Raw genomic sequence first — 24019 nt, forward strand, 5'->3', positions numbered from 1 at the left:
GTGAAAATCCCGGTCACATCTAATGTTATATTTAACCAAATAAACAAAAATAACAGGTGCACCATATTCACGTTAATTTCATAGGTTTTAATTCTTCTTTTATTTGTCAGTTTGTGTGTAAACATAGGCTGGAAGCTGGAATGATAGTAAAGTTTTTGTGATCGTCGCGTAAATCTTACAGGCGATTCCAATGACTTTATGAGGTTACCTATATTTGTATATCTGTGCCATGAAATGTAACATTACACACAAAATAGATGATTGGTTTTGGCATAGAAACACGGGTAGGTTTAGTTAGTAAGAGCCTTACTGTTTCTTTGTTTGATTGATTGCGCTAAACTCAGGAATTACTGGGCGGAAAATCTTTCAGTGTTAGATAGCCCACTTATAGAGGAAGGGTATGTAGTTCCCATGACACTAGAAGCCATAAAAGCGGGTGAAAACAGAAGCTAGTTTTAATTATAAATAACCGGATAGACATCATTATAAATAATCACAAAACTTAATATTAATCTTTCATAGTCAAACTTAAACTTTTGTCATCTCAACTCAAATCTCGATAGGGCAATTTAAACAGAAATATGACACGTAAACGGTAATATTTAACTGAGGAAGATGAATGCCGCGGGCTAAGTTTGTTAAGTTCGCAAGTTTGATCTTAAATACGGCTTTAAGACAATCTTAGCCCGGCTTAATGATGTCGTAATCGTTAAGTATGCAAATAATTCTTCATTACTTTTGGCATAATAGCTATAGATACTTTATAAGCATTTTTTTTTCGATTTAAGTATTAAAAGTTGTTGATTTTTTTCACATTTTATATTGCAATATACAGGTTGTGATGAAATAAACATCGTTTTTATTTTATTTTCATATAGGAAGATATTTTAACAGTACGTTTTTATCCTGGAATTACTTTCCACTGATTTCATTATTTCGAATTTTTTACTCATTCACATATTCAAAAAAGCACACAAAAAATATGCATATGAAAATGTTATTAAATTCCGCAATTTTTATTATTACCACTATAACCCCAACCCTTTACACATCCATATATAGCATATATTATATAGCACATCCTTCATAACTTAACAATAGAAGTAGTTTTTCATTGTCGTCATAAGAGTCTGCATCCTCACACACATACACACAAAACTTGCTTGCGTGTTAGAAAAACAAACGTGCAACGGCGCAGGGCCCAAGTAGTGGCAGGTCTGTCTAAGTGGCAAGAGGGCCCTCAGAGCCCTTTGCTCTCGTCTATCGAGTACCCCACCTTTGTAGATGAGAGGTCGCGAATCAGACGCCCGTTGTTTAAGCTCTGACTAACTGCGTATTTGGGGTGTATGTGTGTGTTTTGACCACGGAGTAAGAAAAGATGAGCGGAGATGCCATAATGCAGGTAGGTCAGGCGCCTTCTTCTAGGTCAAATTCTTACGGTGAGCATGATCAAATCGATCTTTTACGAGTGAACTAACAAGGCATTTGAGTTCTTTGAGACATCTGTCAAAGTTTTTTTGGTATTACCTAAAATGGTCGGATCCAAGGAAGACGTATAAGGGCGAAAACAGAAATGTTTCTCGTCCCCCGCTCACTCACATTTTGGCGCGCTACTTTCTAAGGCGGTTTTCCGTTATGGCACCTCCGATAGTCATTCTGTTCTCCGTGATTTCGACGCACACATCTAAGTGATTGTTATTCAGTTTACGACGCAAAATAGAGAAGTGACGAGTTGGAGTAGCTACTTTGTGTTCTTACTTCAAGCTGACTATAGTTGCTGGCTATTGTTTTAGATTTGTTACTTTTACTTACATCACTTTTTTAACCTAATAGGAATTATATTCTATGGTCACAAATCAGTCTTGATATTTAACATACTCTTTGACCTACGTGGTGGTTCCTTTTGGAAATTAATGGGGAAGGCTGTTAAGCAGTGGACACCCTATGGATGAAATGATGATGATGACCTATGTGACGAGTTGTGGTACCTAACCTAACCCATATACCTTCTTGCATAAATATAGAAAGAATGAAGAGGTGTGATATTATTGTTTATGAAACATAGCAACAAAATGATTCCTACATAAATTGATACAAACACTGAAGCATTTTCCTGAAGCCACAAATCAAATTGTTTGATGAACACTAAGCTCTGTTTACACGGCTCAGTTTAAACAATACCCACTCTTGCATGTTTATGCGATTGTAAATAAAAATGATTCATTGCAAGCAAAGATTTATAACTTCATTTTGTGCGACAAACAAATATTTTAGTTGGTTTTTTGTAATGTAACGGGTCCTTAAAACTGAGGATAAACCTAAAGGAATCATCATCATCGTTTTCTTGCACTTAGCCCAATTTCATTTAGAGTCGGTGTAGTGACTATAATAATATTATGTCTTCTTCGTCCACACTCCTCTACCTGATGTCATCACACAAGTTATATTCTTTGTAGCCATATTGTCTTTCACACTATCCATGCGTTTGGTAGTTATGAAAGACAAGACAAGCTTCCTGTTAACCAGAAAGGCCAATCCTAATGGACATCTCACTTGGAACTAAACAGCTTTAACAAAGCAACAGCTAGACAGCTTCTTCCAGCTTCTCACCACAAACAAACAACGATAATAAAACCCATTGACAAAGAAAACCTTTACAAACAAATAGGCGAGGTTTTTACGCAGAATTAAAATTACATTTTTACGTTAAGCAGATAACGAAAAATGCAGGGAACTGAGGCTGTAATTCCATGAAGCCTTTGTGCAGTGTGTGCAACAAAGGATCGGGGCCGTGAAAGAAATCTCACGTATTGATATATATAATAGGAAGTTTAAATGGTGCTTATCTTTTTGTATATGTGGAAGGCGTTAAAAAATGGCTAGTGTATCTAACACTGATTGATGTAATTGTGAAGAACATTAAGATTTTTATTTTTCTAGGTCTAGCTACTAAGTATAAAATATATGAAAGTAAGTTTGTTACCCAGCCTTTGACGCTAAAATAGCTGAACTAAGATTATTTAGCACAAAAATAGTAACTTGAAGACGGAGATAGGCTACATTTTACCACATTGCGTGCTATATTTCTCTCTGGACGCTAGACAAAAATAAATCTTCACACACGAAAAATAAAACGGGTAAACCTATTTTTAAATCTTTTTAAAAGGACCTCTGTCTCTTCTGCGTAATGATAACTTTGTATTTTTTATGAGGCCAATTCACCCCTTTTTCCTCAAAGCTGACATGTCTAAATAGGTAGAATTACGACCCTCGCCGTGATTAAGTATTCTATGACGCACCGAGGCTTGTGTGTGTAATTAATACATGGAAAGAATGTGTGTTGTTACTGAATTTATGTCATAATAATGTTGCAAGGATATTCTGCGCGAACACCCAGGAAAAGCGAAGTACTTAGTTTGATATTACAAAGTTAAACGTATCTTGTTTTGTAAAATGGTTGACTTTGAGTCTTAAATGCATATAATTTTGCTTGACATTGACCAATAATGTTACATACTTTGGAAAGCTTGGCGAAACCTTGTAAAAACACATGTAATTAAACTGACCACTAATTAAATAAAACACTGTGTAAATCAAAATCATTGGTTCATCTAATACGAAGCTACGATATCACAAGCACGCTTAACTTAAATGCTTATGCACAATGAAGGGGATTCTCAATTCGTCGGAATTATTTTTGTTTGATTTCCATCAGGGGATAAAACGTCACAAACACAAATCTACGCAGCACACAAATAACGTGGCATCTAAAAATATGTCAGTATTTACGAGTAATGAGGAGCAAGTTGATAGCGCGTGTATCAGTTTATCGCCAGTGTAATCATGTTTAATGAGCCAATCATCGTAGCTCGGAGCCGTTATAAATATAGTCCTGTGGGGCGCTTGTTATGAAGTATCAGGATTTTTGTAGGGCTCCTCTTGGATTACCTGGTAAAATAAGGTAAACAATTTTGAAGGCTGGGTTAAAAATAGTGAATAAAATATGTAGGCATTAAAATCTTTCAGTTACTTGTCCCTTAGTAGTATTATAAAAGCGAAAGTAACACAGATAGTTTAGGGTCTGAAAAAGGACATAACCTACGTTTAACCTGAATGCGAAAAGTTTGATTGCGTCCGATCAACAGGAATCAGCTAATTTTAAATACATACATCCATACCATTAGAACACACATTAGTCAAATTGAAGAAGAAAGAAAGCTCTGCTTATCCCCCCTGGCAATTCAAACATGCGATTCTACAAATTGGTCATCATTTTTTGTCTCCAAATGTACCGTCATTTTGTCACTGCAATATGTAACTTGTAAAGTGGTCACGTTTGCAATATGACGGCAGATTTGTCACGACAGCTTTGCATTTGTTTTTTTTATCCCCTCGAGTGGTTCTGTAGTCAATCACGTGCTGTTACTAGCGGATTTTTCGGTTTTCTTACACGCGAGACATTTTGACCGACAAAAAAACCTGTCACGCAATTTGATATGTTAGCGCCATACGATACGTTCGGCTTTTCCGGGCCTGTCTCGTATTTTGGTTTTATATTGTTTTTAAAATGAGAAGAAGCCTAGTTTTTTACATATATATTTATGTAAAAAAAGATAGCACATAGTACATGAGGTTTAATCTTCTGGTTTAAAATTTAAACATCTGTTATCTTACAAAACCGACGACTCATTAAACAGCAACTATAAAACCATTTCGTCCTCATTGCCGCTAAGAAAAATTTGAATTGCAGCCGGTAGAACAAAAAGATAAAAAGTCTATGGTCGGCCAGTGCTGTGAAAGCAGTGGACGTCGGCTGCAAATATTTACTGCTCGTGGACCTAAACAAATGAGGGTCCTTTCATTGGAACAAATAAAAACCAGGACTGCAAAACGTTTTTTCTTCAACGCTGATAAAGCTGTAAAAAGTCTCCATAAAATGTAGGTGAATGTAAGATTTTATGTCGCTCCTGTGAAGCACTTTATTTATACCGAAGTTAGAGTTAAACGGAACACTCAAAAGTTATATTCATGATTTTGTTACTTATGCACGAAATGATGAGCGTTAAATTTTTCAATGGTGATACCAGGATTCATTTATTTTGACTGAAATTACATAGGTACGGTTACAAAGTGTTATGCTTGTTGAATGTCACACAGAAAGACTTAAGTAAAAGTTGAAGTTAAGTAACGTTTCAGTATTTCGTAGATATAACCATAATACAATGTAAGTAGGTACTAAATATATCTTCCTTCATCAATACCTAATCATTATGAAAAATACTCAAAGGCTTATACGATACCTACGATACGGTAAGGTAAAGATTTTTTTTTTATCTTTAACAATATCCTTTATTAAAATTCCTTCACAATTCTCCTTGATGAATTTATCGCGAGTAATTTGAGACGGAGCCATTTTGAATCCCGGACTCCCGGGGTCCGGGGTCTGAAGTCCGTAGTCCGGGAAATTGCACGTTAACGTTCCTTACAAATGAGGCTTTGTTATAGTAATAAACTTGAACTAAACAGTTTATGGGAAGGTTAAAGTAAGTTTAAATGGTTTATTTGTTACAGGGCGGTTTTAATTATAAGTTTTTCAAATGAAGCAGTCTGAGGCAGGTTGTTGGTTACTTGAGTCTGGTGGTGGACAGGTCTTTATGTACCTACTGCTGAAGTAAATAAAATTTATTCTAAGCAGTAAAGGAATGAAATCTTTTTTTCATCAGTGATACTCTTAGCATAGTATTTGTAACGAACTTCCCAAAAAGTAGTTTCTCAATTCGGATGTTTGTATTTTTGTTCTGGTAATGCTTTTTGTAGGAAATATTTTGATGTTACTCTATGTTGAATAATGCTATATTATTGCATTTTTATTTTTTCTTTCCCTCAGTAAATTATTTGTCGAGATCTGTAGCTAAGTATGAATTTATTAACTTTTGTTCTGGTAATGCTTTTTGTAGGAAATATTTTGATGTTACTCTATGTTGAATAATGCTATATTATTGCATTTTTATTTTTTCTTTCCCTCAGTAAATTATTTGTCGAGATCTGTAGCTAAGTATGAATTTATTAACCAAGTACGATAGTTGACTGGCTTCATTAAAACTTCATTGCTAATATATTGCATCCCATTTGCATGTATGCAGTAAGTAATACCTACCCTTTGAGAGCTTTATAGTTTCCTAGAAACTCTAATACAGAGTTGCCAGCATGAAATAATACCGCAGACAGAATACGTTGTCTGCGGAAAGCCTCAGACAATATTAAAAGCAGTGTTGCCAGAAATCTGGGAACTGTGTTATTTCACTGGAAAGTGTAAAATGACTGATTTTAATTTTGAATTTAATACACGAAATTTATATTATAAAAATCTACATTCTTATTACAATGCAATTAAGTTTATCAATACTGTATAATTAAATAATGACTACAAAGTAAGTAGATATACAATGATAAACCTCATATCCATCGATGACTTTACACTATTTAGATAAAAACGTAGGTATTTTGGAACTAACCTACAATAACATAATATTTGTCTTTATTTAGACAGCTAATAGTGACTTGCACCTCCACAGATAACAAAAAGATACCAATTTTGATAAATGCATTAAAATAATTACTGTCTTGATTACAATTGCTGTAGTATTGATAAAAAAAGACCAATGTCCAATTTATAGAGATTTATGGATCCAAAGTTCATAAAAATTAATACCAGATAAGCATTTTTGCTGAACCGTGATGGCTCATCATTGATCCAATTATTACGGATTTGTAACGGAACAGGGAAAACTTGTGAAAAAATTCAAAGAGCAACTAACATCCATTCATCATCATTTATCCCATTTTTTATTTGTGGTCGGCGTTGCATGTTTTCTTCTTCCGTCTGTATACTCTTCCGTCTGCCGTTATCTCACTAGTAACATTATTTCTAGCCATATCGACTTTTACACCATCTATCCATCGTTTCACATTCATGCCGATGCTGCATCACCATCCTCACAACATCTTTATCGTCTGATATTTGTTTGCTTGAACGCGCTAATCTCAGGATATACTGGACAGGTTTAAGTAATTCGTTCAGTGTTTCCATTTATCAAGGAAGGCTATAGGATTTCGTCTCGCGCGTTACTAAAGTATTAAAAATATGAATGGGTTGATCATAATTGTTTCAGTCGCATAGTATGACTTAGCAGATATACAAATAAACACCAAATATAACGTATCTTATCTTATACTCATCCGATCAACAGCCAGACCAGACAGAGATAACACATTCATATAAATTGAAACACCATTTCAGTAACAAGTTAGTGTCTAAAGCAATCATGGCGCAATACAAGTTCGAAGGTGATTTTGAAAGCCTAAACGAACCCCAACTGGAGTTCGTCAATAAAGTAGTAGAAAAACAAGGTTTAAAAGCTAAAAGAGTAATTTTCAACACAGTTGGGAAAGCCGGTGATAATTTTGTAGGAAATGTTAAGAGAATCACCATAGAAGGCGAAGATGGAAGCATGAAAATGATTGTCAAAATCGCCGCTACAGATGAAATGGCTCGACACTCAACCAATCATGAAGTTACGTTTCGTAATGAACACATCATGTACACAGAGGTATTGCCAAAATTCGTGCAGCTGCAGAAAGCAGCAGGAATACCAGAAAAGGATCTATTTAGGTTTGCAAAATGCTATGGATCTCTCAACGAACCTCCCAATGAAGTTATTATATTAGAAGACTTGAATGAATCACAATTCAGTATGCTGGATAAGTTTGAATCATTGTCCAATGAATGTATGAGAAAGGTACTAAAAGACTTAGCGGTGTACCATTCTCTTTCAGTCGTTCTGAAGAAGCAAGAACCGGAAAAGTATGAAGAGTTTAAAAAGAAACTGACAGATGGTTGGAATACAGTGTTCTCAAACCCTTTGATGAATAATCACTGGAAATTATTGGAAGCTGATACTATAGAAGTTCTTGGTGATAAGCATAAACATTTAATTGAAAATAAACTTATTAAAACGTTCAAAGGGCGGGCCCAGTTGGTAGCAAGTGGAAGTCAAAGACATAATGTTATTCAACAAGGAGATGCATGGACGAATAATATTATGTTTAAAATGGTAAGCACATTCTTCTTTTACGATTAACGGCGATTTCAACCGCTTCCTTTCATACTTCTCATCATCAATCATTGGCACAGGATGTTTGATAAAATTGCAAAATTTAACTCTTTACTTCATGAATTGAAACTTATTTATTTGTGTCAATGTTTATTTGCATTGCAAGTAGCCCGTGCACTGTAAAATTGTTTAAGGCTAGACTAACATAATCTACTTTCGCTCGCAGGAAGGTGACTCAATACAATCCATCATGATCGACTACCAATTCGCAACCGACGGTAACCCAACACTTGATCTCCTCTACATCATCTTCAACTGCACCGACCACGAAACCAGGTCCAAACACTATCCCAGCTGGATAGACCATTACTACTCAGAACTAGACAAGTCACTATCGAATTTTGGACTAAAAGCTGCCATAGTTTACCCAAGAAACCAGATGGATGCAGATATAAAGAAATACGCTCAATTCATGTTCTATCATTGTATATTGTTTGCTACTCTTCTAATGAGGGATCCGACAGAAGCGACGGAAATTTTGGAGTCGTTCAAAAAAGCGCATTTAGACGACGCCACAGCAACTTTGAAGTCGGAGAACTTGCAGAGTGCGACTGTTGGTAGGATCAAGGGTAGAATAGAGGATGTTATTGCTAGCTACGAACAGTTTGGATTGTTTTAAGTTATAAGTTATAGGAATTGTAATTTATTAGACTGATCAATTTAAATGGCATATATAAGAATTTCAGGGAACACTCCAAAATACCGAGTAACTTTGAAAATTTATAATTTGAAGCTGCATTTATAACATTTTTCATAGTTATACGTTGAACCCAGAATTTTATTTATTAATTTGTAAATAATAATAAATATTTATATTTTATAAATAGCAAACGTTTTTTTTTCTTTAAATTAAACCTTTCGAAGGATGTTCTTTTAAATAGTCAAAGGAAAATTATGGTCCTATATTCTTTTATGTATATATCAGTATAATAGTGTGCGGGCTGGTAAATAGCGGCGTCCACAAACGACAAACTGTTTACCCCGCGTCTGTATGTCCGTCTGTGTAGCTTCATCGTGAAACTATCTAGGAATATCCGATGTTTACGCCGCTCGGCTTTTAAATTCGATAGTAAAACGATTCATGAGATGATGCATGCGGAATCGAGGAAATACCATTATTTATCTCGCTTTTAAATCGAATAATCGATTGAGATTCCTAGGTTTTGTTATTTTTTGTAATATGGCTGGAAGTAATGGGATAAAAACTGTTGTGATTACAGAATATTTGGAATGGAAACAAATAAAGCAGAAAAATTATGGTAACTATGTACTGTATTAAACCTCACAAAACAAAGACGACTATTTTGGTTATCAGCATTCGTCTACTTCTATGATCACATCGGTATTATTTAACCACTCTAAAACACAATGATGACATTTTTAAATATTAGATACATTGATATTATAATTATTTACCATTTACCATTCCTATTATTTTCCAAAATCTGTCTATTTGTTACAGAGATCACTTTGACATTCGCACCAACCACTCTGTGTAAAACCATAAATACATGTTTTATTCAAACTCCTACCCCACAAGATCTATCGAGATTGTAGAAAAGATTCGTCTTTCCCTTATTTATGACATTACCATGGAATCGAAGTTACTGTAACTTTATTTAAGATCACAAGTTGAGATGTCGATGTCGTAAAAACTTTATCTTTTCTTATGTGTGTTTCAAGTGTAGGGAGTTTCACAATTGTTTTTATTGAGTCGATAAACTGTATTATTTGAGGGTCTGTGACATGGACACAATATATTATCTTTCTATTCTTCTATTTTTTTATACCTTTTGGCATTTTTATTGTCTCTTGAAGTCAGTCTCTACTTTATCTTAGAAAATTAAATCATCCTCCGAGCCTTTTCCCAATCATGTTGGGGTCGGCTTCCAGTCTAACCGGATTCAGCTGAGTACCAGTGCTTTACAAGAAGCGACTGCCTATCTGACCTCCTCAACCCAGTAACCCGGGCAACCCGATACCCCTTGGTTAGACTGGTGTCAGACTTACTGGCTTCTGACTACCCGTAACGACTGCCAAGGATGTTCAATGACAGCCGGGACCTACAGTTTAACGTGCCATCCGAAACACAGCCAATGGTGTCTAGGATATACTTAGAAAGTACATACAAACTTAGAAAAGTTGCATTGGTACTTGCCTGACCTGGGATCGAACCCGCGCCCTCGTACTTGAGGTTGGTCCTTTACCCACTAGGCCACCACGACTTAGAAAATTAAATAAAATTAAATCATTTGCAATGCTATTGAAGTGTTACTTACTAAAGAAATGCCGATCTGCCTACACAAGAATTCAATAGCAGCTACCTCTTTCAATTCAGAACGTCCAAACTCTCTCAAAACCCAATAATTTCTCATAAACTTTCTTATTCTCATTAAAATTGCCCTCCAAACGTAATTCGCCGACATCTGGAATGCACAGACAGGGTCTCCTCACAAATTTATAACGTTACATTCCCAATCCCCCACTTCACTATTCATTGCTCCTTTGGTTCCCGTCGCCGATTAGACCGCCCCTACAAAATCATCAATGGATGTTGAAACTACGCACTTCGCCCGAAAGTTCCCCTCGAAGGGGTGATATCGACCGAGACAGACCCTCCTTGGGGCACAAACTAACTTATATAAATGTGTCTCTGTAGACTAAAGCGTAAGATTTCTACTACGTGTTTATTTTTGTACGAAGTGTTTCGCTGTTCTTGTTAAGTTCTGTTTACTGGGAATATGATTTCAAATTTTGAGAGATTGTTTGTAAACGGATTTAAGTTTTGCAATTATATTTGGTAATCCCGATTATAATAAATTTTCAATGACGCTGGAACATAAATAAATGCTAAGGGTAACGAAGGACATCTTGTGGAATGACCTAAACACAGATACGCAGTGCGTTCTTGAGCATGTTAATTCAGAAAGATATCCTAATCAATAAATTCAAGAAATCCATCAAACATACACATTGACCCTTCAATCACAAACCCCTAATTTGAATTACAAACATGTTACTGGAACCAGCCAATTGCGAAGAACAATGATCAATTGATTAATTCGCAAGCTAAACAGGCTGGACGCAAAACCGCAATGATCCGGGAACGCTCGGGAATGATCGGGAAATGCCCCGGCGGACATTTGACCGCATCGCACAGGGCTTTTACCGCATCGTTATGGTGTGCGAAGTCATAATTAATAAGACGCTTTTCACCAAATATTTTAAGCCATATTTACGGCGAGAGAAAAGAAGGAAAGAAAGCTAGGGTTTGTACAACCTATCTAAAGATTTATTTACTTTTTGTGTACCTAGTCTGTATTTCTTTTACCTTTTTAATAAAAAATGCATTAATTCAATACTGTTCAGTCTTCACGCTGTGTTTTACTTACGTTCGTAGGTCTTTCGTTCACTAGGCTACAATTTTCGATGCCCAACTATTTGATTGTCATGACTATCAGAAAATAAATCTTCCCCAACATTTTGTTTTGCCAGTCTCTCGCAAGTCGCTCAGAAACTAAAAACGTCGACCGTCGAAGATTTGCGTAGCCTGTACGAACGGCCTAAACCTAATAAAAGTAGGTGTCACAATGGGCGGTCTTATCACTAAAAGCGATCTTTTGCAGACATCCCCTAGATGGCCTGAGGAGAAAATGCCTAAAGGGAGAAGGTACCTACAGATGCCTACTTACTTCTCTCAGCCTGATAGATATAAGTACATTATTTTGATAGTACCTTTTGTTCGTGTCTTCGTAAACTTTCATTATGAACGTTAAACTGAACTTTATGTGACAAATAAGGAATGATTGGAAGGAGAACGGCAAATTAGGGGAAGCTACATTATTCAGTAAAGATTGACACTCCCTTTCGCTTTATTTACAGGAAGGAGTGATTTAATGACTCCCATTATATGAAGTGTTGTAAAAAACATCATCATAGATTTTACTCTGAATTAAACAATGCTTCCGCTTACGGTTTCACCGAAAGCGTCCCATGGGAAGTGTTCCACAGAATCGGATGAAAAGCTAGCCTCCCTTGATAAATAGACTATCTTACACTTCAAGACACTGCAATTCAAGCAAATAAACATACTCTTCGGGTTTATTATGTTAGCATCATAGACATTTTTCTCTACTGTTTCCAAAAGTTTCACTTTACCACATAACTAACATTCAACTAAATACCTTTCCATAATATTAATGTTGATAAATACAATATTACGTGAAAAGGAATACCTTTCCAGCGGTAGCACGGAACGTAAATCTCGTAAGCTAGAAATACACGGTCTTTGCTGCTTCTACAAAGTATTAAAGCTTCTTAGCAAATTCTCTCTGGTATCGGATTTAGTTTAAAAATACATGAGAATTGTGAATTTGAAAGGAGATGCGGTATCTTGTAACTTACAACTACTTTTAGTAAATAAATATCTCCACAATTTAATTGTTAAATAAATCTCAAGTGCAAATAATCATCTGCCTAGCCTTTTACTCGTTTGAAAAATAATTTCTCTAGTTTAGGTTATGTATTGTCGTATTATCGTTATAGTAGTAGTAAACTGCTCCTCACTCATTTTCCTAAACTTATTTAGTAGCTTTCTAGGAGTATATTGGCGAGAGGCGAGAGTCACCTAAATTGATCGAAATGATGTTTGGTACACAGATATTCTAGAGTCTAGAGCTTGAGAAAGGGCATCGGCGACTTTTTATACGGGTGCGGAAATTAGTTCCTTCAGGGAGTATGTGGAACAGCTAGTAATACAACATTTAAACCGACGAAAACTATACACTAACACTGGGATTCCGTATACAAAATATTTGAACGAAGCGAAACAGGGTAATACAGTAAAACCGCACGGGCAACCAGATGAAACTAGTTTCGCGAATCATTTCACGGCTTATTTAACTTTTACACTTCCATTCAGGAATGACGTAAATGAAAAATAGTTTATTATTGCTACTGAACCTTTGTATATTCCTACTAGTAAACATACAGGTTTTCAGCAGGCAATTAGTCGTGTTCAATGGGCTTTTAACCCAAGATTATTTATGGGATTAATCCGTTCATACAAAATATGCGAAAGGATTTTAGTACATTGGTATCTCCAATTATCTGAAAACCTGTTTGTTGCGGTTTTAAGCTCCAACGGCTGAATCAATTGTGACTTTGATTGAAAAAGGCATTATAGCAGATATCTTACTAGACGTAGATAGGCTATGATGCGAAGACACAGCGCAATTAAGTTCTTAATATTAATATGCTATAGACTTGGATATATTGTTCGTACCTATGGACTCTGGGCACCCATATAAACATTCAATTCACGTAGGTATCACATAACAATAACCCTATCCCATAACTAAAATAAATAAGATTTTGTGTTTCGCCCAAATCTCCTCGTCTATGAGAAATAATTCTTCATTTGTGTTCGTTGCTGGGCCACAATATTTCTTTTGCTGTCATTCTAGGCGTTTCTTTTAGAAGGCGTGCTTTTTTTTTATTTTTCTGTAAATTGATTATTTTTTGTGTTGCGATTTTCAACAGTTCTAGCTGTGTTAATAATTGTGTTGTGATAATAAAGAAAATAATAATTTTAATACTTAATGTAAGGGTTTTTAATTTAATTTTGGCATTTAATTCCCCGCCGTTTCACCCACGTCCCAGAGTCTCCACAACCGGGTAAAAGCCTATGTTCTTTCTCAGATTCTAGACTGTCTGTGTATCAAAAAAAATAATCGGTTCAGTAGTTACTTTAACATTTATAATATCTATGCAGATTTTATCGATAACAGTTGCACAGCTAAAACATCCTAAAAGATTACGAAACTTCAATACGTTCGCAAGTTCCATCCAAAATTGAACTGGAATTTTGTCGACTTACACTCGCGGTCATCAAATTCAAATCCCCGAGCGTCGAACAAACATTTGTATGGCGCTCAGATGCTGCTCCCAATTTCCATTTGATTTGATTGTGTACGTTATTTGGGCACTAAGTGTAGACAGGACTCATAAATGCTATTGTATTTTCTCAAAACAGATTATCTTTTGAGAGTGAAAATGTTTTTTCAGATTTATTTTCTCAATTTTAAGTTCTTGTAGATTGTTCTAGGTATTAGATTTTATGAGTGTAGCATTAGAAGGGACGAAAAGATAATCATAGTATTAGCTATCCAATATGTATTATAGTAATTGAAAAGCCTATTAACAGTATAAGTTTTATTTAAATTATAGCTATCTATCTTCAGTACCATATTGGTCAATTAGGAGTATAACTAATAGGTGCCTAAAGCACAACCTAAAGTATAGCTCCCGGTCTCCTCAGTAAGTTTGTAGCTCTGAAGTTGGTTAAAAAAGGCACGCGCATATGCGAGGCGCCAAAATTATTTGACACGAAGTGTAAATCTTACTTTACACATAGGCGCCAGCTTAATTTATAAATGATACAGATAACACACACAGCAAGCTTTATGACCAACATGTTTTATTAGATAAAAAACGTGTATTTTGTAAATAACACGTAAAACTCAGTAGTGATAGCGTGGGTGATGAATATTTCGTGAATTTACGTGCCCAGTTACACAGATCCGCATTCATCAAATACCGCATACCATGGAGGCCAAGAATATCTACATTAATATGCTTTACATTAGTGAGAAATACTTTAGAATTCGGCAAAACAGTGTCAAACTTACAAACAAAACGTAAGTAATTAAGTGGACTTTTTAACCGACTTTAAAACAGAAGCAGATTTTCAATTGGAGCACGTATATTAAAGGTTTATTAGCTTAGATACGGGACTAAATAAACCTTAATGGTATTAAGCATATATTTGTATTCGCTATGGGCCCTAACTGCCTGAAAGTTTTTTTTATGATCTCATAATACACACTTAATTAATTTAAATTTTTAGACATTATAAATTATAGGCATTGAAAGCCCCGCTCTGTCCAGTCAAGCATCCTTAAAAAATAATTCTCGAACAATATTCCCCTGCTTACAACCGTGAACAATAGAACTTCTTAGGTACCACTACATCTTTACATTTTCGATCCAAGTACATTTCTTTCTCGAAAATTTCAAGAACGTTCGCAATATGACATTGAGAAGAAGGGACATTGGCATTGAAGGGTTAAGGGGTACTGAATAACCCGTTGACCGCTTTCTCGGTTGGTTGCGGAACCCCCTACCCGCTCGGTCAATGAAATATAGTGCCAAGAGCATCTTTATAGCCAGTTGTCACTATATTTCAAGTTCAGGGCAATTTTTTTACGTGTATTGCAAAGTTTGAAAGGGTTTCAGATCGGTAGGGAATTTACTGGTACAAAATTGTAAGTTTTTCTGTTGATCTCACTTAAAGATCGTCATTTTGATAAAAATAGTAAGAATCCAAAAGGAAAAAGGATTTTTAAATATTTTGTGATGACTATATGGTTTTTCTTTCTTTCTTTCTAAAATGTTCAGGATATGGAAAACGGTTATTGCCGCATCGGGTGTTGCTATGAAGATTGGAGAGATAAAGAAAATAAGACCATATTATCTGTAAAGTTGACAAACAAACAATCTGACCACCAGCCCGTATTTTCTTCAATCAAGGTCAGGTACGGCGACGCTTAATTGGATCTCAGCGATCTCGGTCCACCGCGCGGCCACTCCATACATATCGATATAGAATCGATATATAGTATCGATACAGGTATCGATAAACCATGATATATTCGTCTATATCTCACGTTGGCATGTGACAGCAGTGTTAGATAACATCGATGTAGTGCATCGTTTAACTGAGTTATACAAGGTGAGCTGTCAATAGTAAGTTATCGACATGACTGACTTGGATATAGCGATGTATACGTATTTAAGTAACAGGTATTTTAGAATACAAGCTTACAGCATTACATCCTCTTGCAGCAGAACATAATCAATAGGCTTTTAAAATACTTTATTTTTAGAGTTAAACTAATGAGGCCCAAAAGCTGCTGTAGGTACAAGAAATTATTTATCTCTTGCAGCTGCTGTACAAAAAAATATTTGTCTCTTACGAAAAATTACATGACACGACACGTAGGACAGTACCTAAATTCTCCGCTCTAACTAAACGAACCATCGCAACTGGTACGTAGTCGAACATCAAACAACATTCTGACATTCACTCATGGGCGCTCACTCTTCACCCCTTGTGAACAGGTGAAATTTTTGGGCCAAAGGCAAAAGAAATTGGCGCCATCATTTGACAAAAATCATTGCGATAATCTTCTCTGGTTTGAGGACGTTTGATAGTCAGTCAGTAGGCCAGTAAAGCACTGGCACTCAGGTGAATCCGGTTAGACTGAAAGCCGACTCCAACATAGTTGGGAAAAAGGCTCGAAAGATTGCGGTAATCTTCATCCCTCATGAACAAGTTCTATTTTGGGCCAAAGGTGGAGTAAGGTAAAGGAAATTGGCAGCAACATTTGACACCAATCATTGTGGTAATTGTTATAATTGCTGGTCGTTGACGAGTGCCTTGCAACGTTCTGAAAGGCCATTACATTTACTTCGCTTGGACGAGGGTTCTGCTGAATAATTGAAGGGTAATTACCCACTTTTTTGGTCCGAGATTATCAGTACCGTGTTCCAATTATAAATTGTTGAGGAATGGTTTAGTGAATGGCAGAATTTTAGAGGTATTTGGGTCAGGGTTTCTAGGTACATGACAAAATTTTGTTGATTGAAAAGTTTTGCTATAAAAAAAACGGACTGATAATACTCGTCCTTGGTCGTTAAAAACCTTGAACTTGGCTCTATTAATCAATAATAGAGGAATTTATTTCCGTCAAACAGCTGCTACCAATTATATACCTTCAAGTAATTTTAGTATAAAGCATGGTCTACACCGACCTAGGGTTGAGACATAACATGGACAAATGTCTTCTTTAAGGCGTATGTGACCTACATACGCGGTAGAGCGTAGACACGCCGTATCTGAGTGTCTGAAATAAAGCTGTCGGCCACACTGAGTTGTGACGACAAGAAACAAATGTATGAACCAAGCCTTAGATCAGTCGTCCACGTGTGTATCATTGATTGAATATCCAACATGGCTGCGTGGGAAGTTTCAAAAGTTTTTGTCAAAATGTCAGTGGCCATGTTGGAAATTCTAACACATGCTAGAGTTATAATTTATTTAAGTTTCTAGTTCTAGCATAAGTTAGTTTGTCTTCATAAGATTTTAAACAAGACAGAACAGTACAAATAAGTAATAAAATAAGTTTTAACTAATAATACTTTTGAAACTGAGTTAGATTTAAGTAGTTTGTTTGTTGCTAGTTCAAATAAGACAGTGATATTTATACTGAATATTTAAACTAAAATGATAGTAAACTAGACATGCCTTAACAACTTTTGCTTTGAAGTTAATATCGTTTTCTATTTTAAGAAGTCTTTTTTGTGTGCGTAGAAAATATTAAATCAGTTTAAACGATTTTTAGAAGGTAGAATATACTGATACCGTTTATATATATAAATATTACTCTTGCTTAGACAAACAAATGAGCATACAAGTTTTGTTTGAGCTAATATAGTACCACAAATTCTGTTCCTAGTCCGTGCATTCCCATAACTTTAGTACCTGTTAGTATCAGCAATTTCGTTAATTAAGCCTTTACATGCAAGATTAGACCCTAATTGCTTGAGTTCCGTGAAATACATGAAGAACAATTTGCAAGAAACTTACACTCACAAAATACCTCCTTGTTATTACGTGTAGTTTCGTAAACAGCGATTAATCTCAGTATAAGAAGGTAATTATTTGTTGAGAAATGTGTAAGTACTAATAAAATACATAGGAAATACTTTTTGTTTGTTTGTACTAAACCGATTCTAAGAATCTTTCACAGTAAAAGCTGCACTTTTCTAGAGTAACATAGGCTGTATTTTATCGCGGTACGGACAGTAGATCTCACGGGACGCGGGAGAAGCCGCGGCAAAACAGCTATGTAGTCTAAGCATAAGTGAGTAATTATGTAATGAGTTCCTCATATTCATCATTTGACAGTTAAGTAATAAACTGTTCATTATTGAAAAAGTTAGTAAGATAAAACAATCTCAATGGCAAAAATGGAAGACCAAATCCAAGATGGCGGTCCAGGAGCATAAATGTCAAACTATCACAAATTAACCGCTGGTCATGCCATCTTCTCGTAGGTCAAATTCCATATGAATATTAACGACAGTCTTACTGAATAAATTAGTTGTAAGCCCAAAAGTTTGAAACTACGGACATCATGGCCTAGACTAGACTATTTAACTCGGCACCTACGTTCGTAGAGAGAAAATGGGAACCATGATTTTACAGCGATATTATATCTATATCTAGGTCTGTTCTCCCAAATTTGGAAAATTCAATGACTCCTTTTAATTTAAAAGAAGATTTCAAATCCCAAAATCGTTTTTTGTTTCATTAGCTTACCTTATTCTACAGTGTTCCACGAAGACTCATTTGCCCTTGACGTTTTGGTAATTCCCATTTTTCTTGATGAATGCCTTAAAATGGCACCATTAACATCTACATCATCTACATCACTGTCATCAACTGAACCACCGAGCAGGTGGCTCTATATGTATACAGATGTTTAAAGTTGAATATGTAAAATGTCAGTTTTTCCGGTAATTCCTCAGAATATTTTGACCTGCTACAAAATAACCTAAAATCCCACATCAGTTGTTAATAGCCGGACAAAACACATCATATTACTTCAGAGGCTATAAAGGCAACTAAATAGAGCGCCGTTTATAAGCCACATGATATTTATAATGTGCTTAGAACTTCGCGTTTACGGCCAGTGGAGGGTTACTTATGGCTTTTAATGGCTTAATGGGGATTCTACGAGTATATACCTGTAGTAACTAGGCATAGGGTTATAGCCAGTATAAAACTTTGAAGGACTCGTTTGAAACTAACAGCTGAGAGGACAAAAATGGCGGACCAGAATACCATATTTTCATAACACAAGTAGGAATTTTCCCACCACTTATTAAAATACCCTTTTCTATTTACCAAATTACTCTTGACAAAACATGTTTAATTTCTTACTTCAAGCTACAAAATCCTGAGAATTGCGTACAAAATCACGATGTAATAACATTTCCTTCGAAGTTTTCGGCAGGCTAATTAATTCAACCCTTGTAAATCCGCTAGGGGTCGCTTTATAAGTTAGATGAAAGGAGAACGTTACCTTTCAAGATTCAATACTACTTGATGCATAAATAAACCCAATTATGCGTGTAATTTTCGTAACATTTCCTTGAAGGACCACTTGACTTATATTAATGCAGATTTCCAAGAAACTGTCCCAAGTTTTTTTAAGTTCGAAGCGAGATACCGATCTTCTATTTTTTAACGTTCGAAATATAAAAATATTATGATAAAACTTTTCGTATCTGTCTTCGATGTCCATCGACAAATATTTTTTTTAATATCAAAATAACATGATCCAAAAAGGTATCTCTTTGTAAACAAAGCCCTTCTGATAAGGGGTCATCTTAAAAATAGATTAAGGTTACAAGAGCCTACTAGTAAAACACAACTACGCTACAACCTGTGGCTAGTCAAGTGTGAGCAGCATGCGACGGGTTAGGTAAGATTACGTGAGCTCACGATCCGTGGCCAGTGGAGGGTTAAGGGGTATTAATAGGCCAGTAGGACACTACGTTAAGCCTTGGAAGAAAACGGTCGGTTTCATGTTTATTCAGATGAAAAACCTTGTATTCTTGGAATAGTAGGCCTAGTCAACGTACCCAATTATCGTAACTGAAATGGTTAGCCGATACCGTATAGTTACTATGAGCACTTCGATCGCATTAAACCTATTTTTATGCTTAACTAATGAATTTTGAGCTTAATTATTTTGCACGCGTAAAAATCTTTCCTTAACACTAAAATAATTTGTAAAAGTCAAATCGGATTGGTAGTTCCTGAAATAAGCGCGTTCAAGCTACCAAAGAAACTCTTCAGCTTTATTATGTTATTAGGAATAGATAAATCGTAGAAAGTACGAGAAGGTATCATAAAGAACTAGAGCGTACAGACGTGCTAATGACTGAACTTCAAAACTTGTAGTAAGCTATGAAATTATGACAGATTTCTGGCTGTCTGCCAAAAACTAATTGTACCTAGTGAAAAATTTGCGATTTCAATTATATTTTCTTTAATTTCGAAGTCTTAGAGTACCCGCAAACTGCAGTCTAAACAGTCAGCCGATAGTTGACCCGAAGGTTAGCAAACTTTTCTTAAAAGAAAATCTTTATTTCAATCATAGTTTTCAGTCGTTCTGCTTCCGGGTGAATACCTGATCTTTGTAATGTTCGACCACCATTTATCTTCATACTGATTTATGAGCCCAAACAAACTATAGGCCGACTAAAAGTTTACAATGTGAATATCAATTAATAATTGAATCGGTCCCTCCATTTTGAAGATAAATTGAAATATCAAGTCTAATTTTTCATCAAGGTCAATGATAAAATGCCTATAAATCAGTGTTTCGAAAATATTTTCAATGTAAACCGATTTCTCACTGTATACACAGTCATCACAAGATGTCATAACATTATTTCCTTTTCTCATTCAGTACGAAATTCCCGGAATATTCTCAGATGCACAGATAAAAACTTCTTTGCCTATAAATCTTTTACTTGTATATTGTTCCGCCAGCATTTTCTTATATTTCCTGTTTGGCTGAAACATGGAGAACAAAATGACGAGCGGAGATGTCATAACGGGAAATCTCCTAAGAAAGTAGCATCGCCAGAATGCGGGTTTTTGGGGGACGAGGAAGGTTACTGGCTATCCTCTCAAAAGCAATGTTTTTTAAACCAAATCATCAATCAGTATCTGATATGCGTCTTAAGGAACTTGAACGCCTCGTTAGTTCGGTCTTAACTGATCGTTTTGGTCATGCATACCGTACGCATTTGACTTACAAGAAGGCGTCTAACCTACCGGCCTTATGGTATCTCCATTCATCTTTTCTTCTTCCGTGCTCTGAACACAGGGGCGGAAAAGTGCGTCTACAGGCAATTTCTACCCCACACTTATCATAATAATTGATTTTCATACGAATGCACCATTGTAAGTTTATTGGAGATATTATACTTTATTGTGAGTTCAGAATTGTCGGGGAAACTGGAATGGACGTATTATATTTTTCTGAACAAAATAAAATAATAATAAATAATGCTACTGATGATTTTTTTTTTTCAATCATAAAACTGGAAATTACAATATAATGCTATCTTCTTATAGGCAGTCGTGTGGATACCACTATCATCGACTTGTAAGAAGTCACTAAGTTGTAAAAGGTTCTAAATAATAAACGACTTACAAAGGGAACAAGTTTAAAATCAGCCTATTGTTTAATTATAGTTTTGTTTGTTTTTAAAGAAAAATTAAATTGTCAGTCTACACACTACAGTCCAAAACACTAATTAAATAAAATAACATAGCAGCAGCGTACACATATCACGTAAAACATGTAAATATAATTTCAGTAATTACCGACTAAGTTACACTAGAAGTATTAAATTTTTCACTAAACAAATGAGGGTTGTGCCAGCCGTAATTATGAAACGTTCCTACAAAGTAAGACTTAAGGGTGGTACCACATTTAAAATTAAGCTATGATAAGCGATAGAATAGCGATAAATTTTGTAAACCTGGTTTTTAAACAAGAAAGTAAAGAACTAGTCTTTGACAAGAAAATTAGAAAAGCTTAGTTCCTAAAAACATAATAGTTATTTCACACGAAAATTAGAAGCTTAGTTGCAAAAAACATAAGTAAAAAACAGAGTTACATAAGCTATTGAGTAATTCTACTTGTCTAATACAAAAGAAAACTCAAAAAAATCTGAAACTTTTATTCAAATTAAGCTGATAATTCAGCAGTTTTCAAATGTTAAAAAAGACAGCCTCAAAAACGATCACTCTTCACCACTTCCTATGTGTTTTGCTGGGAAGATGTGGCGCAACAAATTCCCCAGCAACACAATAACTACCAATACCAGTAAAACATACAGTAGTAATCATTAAATAAGAACAGTAAGTAGCGATGCTATTAAACGCTTAGCATTCACCAGTCTACCACCCTTTACAAATTCAAGTTTAAATACCTACGTGTTTGAAAATCTAACGACCCATGTAACACGACTACACTTTGACGTGACGTTTGAAACTCTCTGACGTGACGTAACATCCAGGACGCCTGGACCAGTGCTTAAGGCTATTTTGTGTTAGTTGTTCAACAATTAGGAGTCTATTTCTGGAAATAGATCTAAATGTAGACGGTTTGGATTTTAGTCGTGGGTGTAAAATAAAGGCTTTAGGTTTGAGTAAGTTATGTCTGAAATCATTTCTGAAAATTGTACTCAGATGGTAATGGCTTGTGTCATAAACCCACCAGATAGAGAGTTGAGTCATAGATTATTATCATCATCATCTTCCTACTGTTATCTCTTAAACACAATCCATTCATGCCCAACTACTATGTGGTGGTCACTACATAAGTATAGGTAAATAATAAATCAAAGCTTAGGCGATTATCACACTGCCCCGCATGATGCAGCGTAGTGCGTGGATGCGTTTTTTTCCGTTGTATGGAAATATCTCCGTTTGTATGGAAAACACGCATAGTCCAACACACTGAAAATGCATCCACGCGCGTTCATGCGGATCACGCACATACATGCGGAGAAAAACGCACCCCCGCGCGTAGGTGCGGGGCGAAACGCATGGTATGGCACACTGATCCCGCAGTGCCGCGCGTGATTTTGAATGGGCGTGACGTGTATATTTGAAAATGGAAGCCGCCGTGCGTGAATTTACAAAACGCACCTACGCGCGTGAGTGCGCGAAAAACCCGCACGATGATGCAGATCTGAACTCCCGCAGGAACGCGCGTAGGTGCGTCGACACGCAAGATGCAGCGTGATGCGGGGCAGTGTGAAGATCACCATAGATACTAAACAAAGTGCAAAATATTACATTAATTAAAATAGTGCCACGAAACCCACAAAATGTCAATATTTCTCTCTAATACTCTACGTCAGCATTACCCATTAATCAAAATGATGAAAAGGCATAGAAAATCAATGAGGTACTTAAAATAATGATCACTAATTGTGATGCAGCTTCAATTTCCCAAATCACAGATCAACGCGACTCTGCCTACTAATAAAAGGGATCAATTAAATTAATTGATTCGTTTTAATTTAATTAATTTACGTGTTAACGAGGTCAATTAAACATTTTAGTGGAACAATGCTGATGACGGATTTACACCCCTAGTAGGTAAAATTGGAAAACATTTGATTTGAAGCTTATAAAACGGCGATTGCGATGCTTTGATCATGTAAAATACTGATAAATATAATGAGCAAATTCGTATCAGTTTTCTGTTAAGTAGTCGAAAATTTCCAGCTATTCAGAGTTCAATGAAATTGTATCTAAATGAAAAGCAAAAATATTGTTTGTTTGGATCCAAGAGGCTTCAAAACTACAAAAGTGACTTAAAACGTTCTATCACTATTGGGAAGCTACACTATCCCCGGGTGACATAGGCTACATTATAACCGGGGGCGCGAATGAATTCCTACGGGATGTGGGTGTAACCGCGGGCGGAAGCTAGTGTCTAAATATATTCAGTTTATTAATTACACAAACCCACACTAAAGTAAAACGTATACAGAAGTTTCAACGAGTCTTGCTTCTGAAGACGGTTATTATCAAATGCGGGTAAATACAAGAACTTTGGTTTGTTTGTGTTAGTCACAAGTTACAGTTGACTGATGTCGAATAACTTGTAAAGTGGTAACTA

General features: G+C 35.7%; 2 protein-coding genes across 3 annotated transcripts in view; one reads left to right on the forward strand and one right to left on the reverse strand.

Moving 5' to 3' along the window:
• Window positions 1-24019, reverse strand: part of LOC110381080 (trithorax group protein osa) — an 83292-nt gene that overhangs the window by 35996 nt on the left and 23277 nt on the right. The window lies entirely within an intron of this gene.
• On the forward strand, window positions 7300-9005 carry LOC110381081 (uncharacterized). Its single transcript, XM_021341279.3, has 2 exons — window positions 7300-8114; window positions 8341-9005. Exons 1-2 carry the CDS (start codon window positions 7326-7328, stop codon window positions 8791-8793), a joined length of 1242 nt encoding a protein of 413 aa, XP_021196954.3. The 5' UTR covers window positions 7300-7325; the 3' UTR covers window positions 8794-9005.

The sequence above is a fragment of the Helicoverpa armigera genome, chromosome 5, assembly GCF_030705265.1.
Source record: "Helicoverpa armigera isolate CAAS_96S chromosome 5, ASM3070526v1, whole genome shotgun sequence".
Classification (NCBI taxonomy): domain Eukaryota; kingdom Metazoa; phylum Arthropoda; class Insecta; order Lepidoptera; family Noctuidae; genus Helicoverpa; species Helicoverpa armigera.